The 9,080-nt window shown below is 26.9% G+C and overlaps 1 protein-coding gene across 1 annotated transcript; it reads left to right on the forward strand.

Annotated features, from left to right (window-relative positions):
* The first annotated feature begins 552 nt into the window (after positions 1–552).
* LOC112596042 (putative uncharacterized protein DDB_G0274435) lies at positions 553–4,704 on the forward strand. The gene is made up of 5 exons (XM_025341489.1): positions 553–945; positions 3,221–3,357; positions 3,433–3,549; positions 3,650–3,742; positions 4,035–4,704. Exons 1-5 carry the CDS (start codon positions 689–691, stop codon positions 4,469–4,471), a joined length of 1,041 nt encoding a protein of 346 aa, XP_025197274.1. The 5' UTR covers positions 553–688; the 3' UTR covers positions 4,472–4,704.
* The last annotated feature ends 4,376 nt before the right edge of the window (positions 4,705–9,080 follow it).

A 9,080-nucleotide genomic window follows, 5' to 3' on the forward strand; every position in this document is an offset into this window, starting at 1 on the left:
GTGAAAAATAGAAAACAACTTAAATTTATAGTGATTAACCAACCACACAACATATTTTTAGAAAAAGTTTCAGTTAGTTTATGAAATTCTAAAATTAATTTATTGCGGCTTAAAATTTGAATAGAAATTTATTTAATCAAAACTTTTGTAAATTACCAAAATATCGATTTTATCATTCAACTAATAATTATTTATGCATATTTTTATAACTTTGTTTAAATTTTAGATATTAGAGTTTAAAACTGTATTTCCAAACCGCTGTCCTAATTCAAAATTTCAACATATAACAAAATAACTAATAAATACGTACATATATTTAGATTCAGATATCGATGGAATTTATAACTCTTTGGATACTGTTTGATAAAAATAGTCGTCAATATCATATTAAACTATTAACATACCAACACACTTTATTATATTATATTATATTATATTATTATAATATAATACATTAAGTAATATACATAATATTCCTGCCCGTGGTAACGACCGATTTATTTACATTATTTCTGTGCCAATTGCGGCATTATAGCTACACTTATTATTTTATATACCAAGCTACACGGTGAGTGACCATGGAGTTTACGTAGTTTAGTTATTATATAGTTTGTTATTATATTACTATTATAGCGTTAAATACTTTATATTATAAACCCATAACATACAAGGGAAAAATAGTGCTGTAATGCTCGACGACGTCAATGTCAGTAATGAATTGCGACAAGTACCCGTTAAGGACTTGATACCGGAAAGTCAGTTGGCGATCGTCGCAGGCGACTCCTTCGTTTCGGACCCAGTTGTCTATGATGGCGATGACGTGTACGAAGTTAATCTGACGCGCGACAATCGTATCGACCGACAAACTTGTCGTCGGTTTTCCAACTCGGAGACGTGGATGTTACTTGACACCGAATATTTGTTTCTCAGATGCATCGCCGGCGAGTGAGTTTGATGATATAATATCAGAACAGTAAATCACATAATTATTATAATATTAAATTAATCGTGTAATTCATGTCGATTTATACAAATTTTAGATACGCATATATTTTATAACACTATTAATAAACATATATTATAACACCTATGTACACAGTGTACACACGATGATGTCGTCTATTTAACTGTTTAATCAGAATAACTATAGCTGGGCACAATTTTAAACCAATGGATTTTGATTTTGAATTCTCAAAACAGTTGTAACTATAATTTAGATAGATAAACTTATAATTAAAAAATACATTCTTCCAAAGACATTATTATGAAAATATCTACAGATTGAACACGGACACTATTATTATTTTTTTAAATTATATAGATTATTAACATTATAAATTTTAAAATTCTCTATAATATGTTTGATTTTGATTTTAAAGAATTTGAGTATTGCTAATAATATATTAAGGGATAAAGATTTTGTTTTATTTGAAAAAAATTCACTATCTGTATTTTTAACACAATTTAAAAATGAGATGATAATAGAATCAACAACATAAATAAAAAATAACACATGATGAAAGAAGTCAATGGTGTAACCAGGATTTATTCAATGGGGGGGGGGGATCCAAAAATGTATTTATTTACTGTTTTTCTATTCTTTTCCTTAAATAATACATACATTTTATTGCTTAATAAACAAAATTAAATTATTTAATAAACATATTTCTTACATTTTAAAATTTATATTTACAATGTATGTCAATTAATTATTATTATTATGCCAGTTTAATTGATTTTATCAATATATCGAATTCGATGTGTTATTAACAAAATAACAAATCTAATATTATAATCAATCTAATCAATAAAATTTGATGAAAATTTCAGAGTAACTTTAAAATATAAAAATAAATACTATGACATAAGCCGAGGGTCCAGATCCGGAGTCCACCACCTTGGGTTTGCCACTGAAAGAAGTCATTAGGGATGAACCCTTCGTAGTATTGGTTTATTTAACAACTAATTTAGTAGGTAATAGCACCAACATCTTTAAAAGCGGCGTGGTGAGTTGTCAGGAAGAGTGAGTGTTGGATAGGTGAGAAAGTAAAGGGTTGGGATGATGAAAAACAAAGACGAAAATAAAATAGTTTTGATGGCATAAAATCAAAATATCTTTATGTTTCTAAGTTTAAACTTCATGAAATCTTTAAATAAATAATAGTAAATATACGTTAATTAAGTCATAATTTAAATTTCAAAAATAATTCGTCTATGATAAACACTATATATTATATAATAATATTATTAATCATTTAATTTTATTTTTTTCAAGTTTTTGATTATCACCCCATTAAAAATATTACATATGCATAAACATAATAAGACGTAAATGTGTAATTATAATAAAATTTCAATATGTATGTAGTCTTAAAGTAATACATCAATACACATTTTTTTTCATACCTACCCGGCTACCCATAAGTCATAACATTATAACAATATAAGAGTAACTAGGTGACACAAAGTTTATTACAAACTTGAAACTATCTTGTATTATATTTATCTACTTTAATAATCAATTAACGAATATTAATAGCTGCAGCAAACTAAATTACTGTAAAAGCTTCCGTACGTTATTAGTAATTACGTAGGTATATTTTTTTAGTGCATAAATATTAAATACCTATCTGATTTTAATATCTATGACTATGATTTAGTTATACATTTTATTAATATTGATTATATATTTATGCTTGTCAATTAAATTTCTTACAAATTTAATGATTTATGCGCAATAATAGTTTTAGATACAATATGACTAATATGATAATACAGTGGAACCTCGATAACTCGAATCAGTTGAGGACGAAAAAAAAATTCGAGTTATCGAAAATTCGACTTACAGAGGTTACACATATGATATGTTATGAAGTAGGGGCCAAGACATTCTTTCAAGTTATCGAAAATTCGACTTAAAGAAGTTCGAGTTATCGAGGTTCCACTGTAATATGATAAATGATTAAAAAAGTTTATTTTTATTTAAAATTAATACTATTTATATTCAAATAAAAAATGTTATGTTATTAATGTCTTATAATAATTTTGTTTTTAATACAAATTTAATGTGTTATTTGTATACAACTATATATATTTTTTTAATAATTTCTTATACGAAAATTATTGATTTATATTCTATGTAAGTTGTTAATGAAAATGTCTTTTAAACTAAAAATGAATTACTACTTATAACTCTTTGTGAAATACAAGTTTTTCATAGGAATGCTAATGATGTAGAAAATTTTGTTGCGTATGCAGAAAAAAACTATTGGTTAGGTGGAAAAAATATATCTTTGAAGTTGGACGTAAGCAAAACCATATTTAATAGACGAACTAAATTGGTATTACATAATTCCAGTAAGTTATAAATATTTTAAATAATATTAATAAGTAACTATATCATTAATGTATCAATTTTATCATTTGCTTAAGAACCTCAGAAATCTTTAGACTACCATGTTAAAAATACATCTAAGCCGTTCAAAAAAACTAATTTCGTACTTGAAGATTGGCCTTACGTTAACTTAAACGAGCCATTAATATCAAAAGGTATATCTATAAACTTATTATACAATTAATTATATATATATTATATATATGTGACTAATATTACTAATTATATAACTTGTATCTCTTTTTGTCTGTTAAGGAACTGATGATGAACTCGCACCGTGGATGAGATCACGAAACAAACAATTTAACACCTGCCTTCCTATAGAGTTTGTTAAAACGCAACAATCAGGTAATAAATTCTACATTTGAGACTTGAAAGAAATAATCTTATTTCCTAATAGTTGAATTTTGATTTACATATTTATTTTGTTCAAAACGATACAATACGAATGATTTCTATATTTATCTACGTTTTTTTTTAACAATATTAAAGTAAAAGTTATTATTTAATACGGGAAATAACAATCATTACTGTTATTATTATTATAACGTCAATGAGTGTTTAGAAAGGCACCTAATAAATTAATATTAATTATTGAGCGATATATTTTATAACTTATTGTTTCTATAATATTATTCAGTTTTTTCGACGCACGAATATGATTTGTTGCAAGGAGACAGGAAATTACAGCAAACACTGCAGCAACAGAATCAACATCCACCGCATCGACAACCAATTCAACCGCACCAACAACAATATGAACACCTTTACAAATTATATCAACAACAACAACAACAAAACCAATACAAACAGCAACAGCAGTGCCGACAACGACATCAAAACCAACAACAATTACAGCAAAGAGCCTTTTTTTTCCCGTTGTCATCATCATCACGCCAACAAGTGTTTATGTATGGTCAGCAGCAAACGATACCGTTCTTGGTCAATTTCGCTTTCCAGCGATGGCCTAGCAACTTTTACCAGCGATTCCCTACCCCATTTCTACTGCCGACACGTTATCAACTAAACCCGACCAATAAAATTTCGCCGCCGGAAACTACTACCCTGCAAAAGTAATGCACATATTTTGATATACAAGATCAAGCGGTGTACGACCGACTTGGCTTTCCCATTTTTCCAAATTCATGTAAACGATTTATTCGGATGCTCAAACCTTTCAGAAAATCGATCGAATATAAATTTAGAATATTGTAATTTTTCAACCCTCATATCATCGACGGTGGAGGGCAATATTTTTGTAATGTTTGACGAAGTCATGCTTATATACATTTTCATTTATATTAGTTGATATACCTACAGCGAATAATTATAATGCAGCTCATTGAAACATTTTATTTGTACGCGATATTTTAAATAACATTAAAGTGTACAGTTATTCATATCAAATAAAAAATAATAAATATTTGACGACTGTGACGAATGTAATGAGTTTGGTTGGTAAAAAATATTAATGATTCATAAATTGTTGATTCTAGTTATAATAAATCATTTCACCGAAATTTAAAATTGAGTAAAAAACTCATTTTAAAATGACATCATGTCATTATACAATTTGTAATCACTTGAAAAAAGTAGGTAACTTACAAAAAAAAAAGTATTGTACATTAAATAATGAAAAATTATTTGAAACAATGCTAGTTTTTTCTTTGATTTAATAATAATCTATAAACACAAAATACATTCTAATAAATGTCACGTTTAAGTGGATTATTTATCATGTATTAAACACATGCCATTAAAAAAAAAATTGGCTTAAACACATATTTAATTTACAAACTATTTCTGAGCGGAAATGGTCTGTTAGTCTATATCACTAAGTATATTTATTGATGATTTTTGATAAAGCTATTAATTTTTAGTACTACGTTTGGTTAAAATTTTTTCAAGATTATTAATGTATATTATATGATATTATATTCATAAATGTTTTATTGGAATTTATAAAAAAAAAAAAAATTGAAAACTTCTCATACCTATAAATAGTTTGCAAAAAGAAAAAAATATACATCATTGTAAAATCAATATATTCAGTGCTTCGCTCAGAATCTAAAATTGATGTTAAAAAAAATAAGATACTATAAATTTTAAAGTTTAACACAGAACACGAAAAATTGATATTTAAGTAATTCATTTTTGCTTTATTTATTTATTTTTAATTTATATTTTATTCTAAATAACGCATTAAAATAAATAATAAAGCAATGAACACAAATAAAACAGTGTTGTACCACTTGTACCTATTACTGTTTTTATGACTAACATATTGTTACATCTACATGTTTAAGATAAATTATAACTTGTCAAATGGCCACTGGCTGCGAGTATAGCAGACGTCATGTGCTTGCGGATTACAATAACAATTAACACACACATTCCTTTGGCCATTATATTCGATTTTATTATTTATTTATTGATTTATTATTGTATATTATTATGGAATTCGTTTTGGATTTCACGATCCGAATAAATGCGAATTAATATTCACTGGTTTAATACCTTTGTAGTAATGTTGCCAAACCTGCCTCTGACTTTTAACAACCAGTCTGCTTTGTCACTTTTTCAGTTATACTTTGTATTTTGTACTTTGTATTTTGTACTACTATTTATTTTTCATTTGTTAATTTTAAACAATACAAATATACAGATCTATTATTTCGATATTTCGAACATCCTAACAGTAATAAAGCTAGATAAAAACGATTATTTCATTTAAACATAGATATTCTTGTTATTCACAATTACCATAAATATTTGAAAAATATATAATATACATAATAATAATAAAAAAAAAAAAAGAAAGTAATAATTAATAAATATTACACACAGTATTTATAGTGGAAATTTAATAGTCGTCGTTGTCATCGTCATTGGATGAGTTTGTTAATCTCCAATTATGAGAATATAGTTAGGATTGGTTTGAAGTTGATTTAATAATCTCATATTAAAAAAAGTCGACTTCCCAAAACTTTTGTTACTCATCTTCCATGTGTGAAATAAAGACGTCAATTTTCTGCTTTCACACTGTCAATGGCTTGGTGAAGTAAATATTTGACGTTAGCTGATTTATTTGTCATTACATAGTATTGTTGGATTTTAAATATTGCTTCACCAATTCAATTAGATTCAATTTATAATACAATGACAAGGAAGCAATCTCAAAACATCAATGACTACATTAATTCAATTGGATTTAATTTAGAATGGTAAGGAGGCAATTTTATCCTTCCGACATCTTTCACAACTCATCGATGATGTTACGAGTTGTATTTTAAAATAATAAAATAATAAAGTGAATCTAAATATATAATTTAGGTATTTTAAATATCAATTATTTATTTGATTTTATACGTTGGACAGTTTCAATAAGGTCATTTTTATATACATTGTGTTGCATCGAATTCTTCGTCTTTAAACCGTAGCCATTCCACCAAGTTTACCTTTTTTCAGGACATTGTTAGAATTTATTCTTTTTTTCCCGAGTGGTATGGTATACATTATCCAATACAATAACGGCATTGTCATATAAAAGAGATACTATTTCTTCAAACAAGTTTTTTCTTTTTATTATTATTCAAAACATAACGCACCAGGTATGGAACCAGCTGTAGATCCAGTATTTGTTGAACAATAAACCTTTTTCCTTTGTTAGTTTGATTTTGAAGGCCAGGTGAATCTTTTGAAAATATCATTCTATTCAAAGTGACGAAGTAACGATTTTGTCAATCCAGACTTAAACAATCGCCAGTATTTAACCGAAAACGTGTTGTCTAGATTAGGGGTCTCCAAACTACGGCCCGAGGGCCGGATGCGGCCCCCAAATAAGTTTTCACTAGTCCGCCAAATAACGGAAAATATTCTAAAAATATGTATACCTAGTTTTCATAGTCGTTATCGCGCGCACGAAAAATTATCAGCTGTATTAGCTGTAATTTATAAAATATATACGAAAATTCAATGTATTCATACATTTTAGCCCGCTAAGAGCTTTTTTTTATTTTATGTGGCCCTCGGATAAAAAAAGTTTGGAGACCCCTGGTCTAGATAGTAAATGGGTCTTCTTTTTCTCGAAAGCAACGAATCCACATTAAATATTTTCTTTTTCAGCTTAAAAGATCGCTTCTTTCAGTTAAAATACTACTTCACCATCGATTGTTATAAATTTAAAATTTAAGCTCTTCAAACTTTCGTTTAAAAGGTTTTGCCGATAATTGGCAGTTTCGTTTTCATTAATTACTGTTAATACCTTTCAAAGTGTCGGAAACCCTTTATTGTGCCAAAATGAATTAAATTCAGTCTTACGTCAAGTGTATAGGAAATGCGTTTCATTAAACTGCGATATTTAATATTGTCCTTTTCTGATTTTAATAATGCATAACAATTATAGCTTTTTTTTTATTGCCAACCAACTAAAAACTTAAATAGTTAAATTATTAAGATTTTATAAATAAATATTTTATTAAGTTGTATCTATTATTTAAAAAATATAAAAATAATTATATTATAATATACATTTGAATTTATTCATTGAAAGATAAAATACATTTTTATATTATTAGTAAGATTATATTCAGCATAAAATAAAAATAAATACATAACATTATATTTTTTTTTATGTTGTTACTTTTTAATTTTTTATTTTTTTCCATATTAACTGATTTATACAAACTTTGCTACAAAAATTTTTTTCTGTAAAAATATCATTGATGAATATTCCTAATCTGACATCTTTAATTATATTATTCATAAAATAACAAGTGTTTAAACACTAAATACAAAACTCAAAATATTGACGGAGATTAAATATAAACTCAAAAAACGCAGTCACTGCAGCACGGTGTATTATGTTGTTTACATTTGGGTTAGCGCTGTAGACCGATAACCAGATGTTTGGAGAACAAATCAGAAGCCAAGAGCTACGTGCAAAGGACAAAACATAGTCTGCCAACAGGTTATGCGTGGAGTATAATTGGTAGGTCAATCAGGTCAGATGACGTGTTATGTAATTTGTAAAATTGCTCATAAAAAAACATAACATAATAAACTATTGTGGATTGCTTGACTTGGTTTAATACAACAGTATTGATTTATAAATAAATTAAGCTGATTAATTGTTCGGCCTGAAACTGCTAATAAAATTACCCTGAAAAAATTATTAATCCGTAGTCGTATAGTCAACGGGACCACAGTCTACAATACACTTATAGTTAAAATCTGCACCGCGACGAATTCATTATTTTAAAAATAATCTGATAAGTAGTTTTAGAAAACACGTATGACACAAATTTATATTTTTCCATTTAAATAATATTATATACTTATTTAGCTGAATTACACCGTTTCGCCCAGAAGGTATTCAACTATTTTATATATAAAAACAAATTAGATTGAAAAACTACTATTTTCTTTATTATATAAGTTTAATATATATATATATAATACCTCTGTTCATATTTCTATTAAGATGAAAATACTTTTTTGTAAACAATATTTTTTGTTCTTTGGTGAGGCGCATACACATTTAGGTTTTTTGCTGATCTGACACGGGAGCAAGCAACATAAAATTGTCCATGAGAAAAACAAGGATTCGTGATGTCAAAGCCTGCGATTTTCGGTGTTTGTTCTTGTGCATATTTATGGACATAGCAAAAAAAAGCTTTATAGGAAA

Source organism: Melanaphis sacchari, unplaced genomic scaffold (assembly GCF_002803265.2).
Source record: "Melanaphis sacchari strain LSU unplaced genomic scaffold, SCAv2.0 Contig2_pilon_pilon, whole genome shotgun sequence".
Lineage (NCBI taxonomy): Eukaryota > Metazoa > Arthropoda > Insecta > Hemiptera > Aphididae > Melanaphis > Melanaphis sacchari.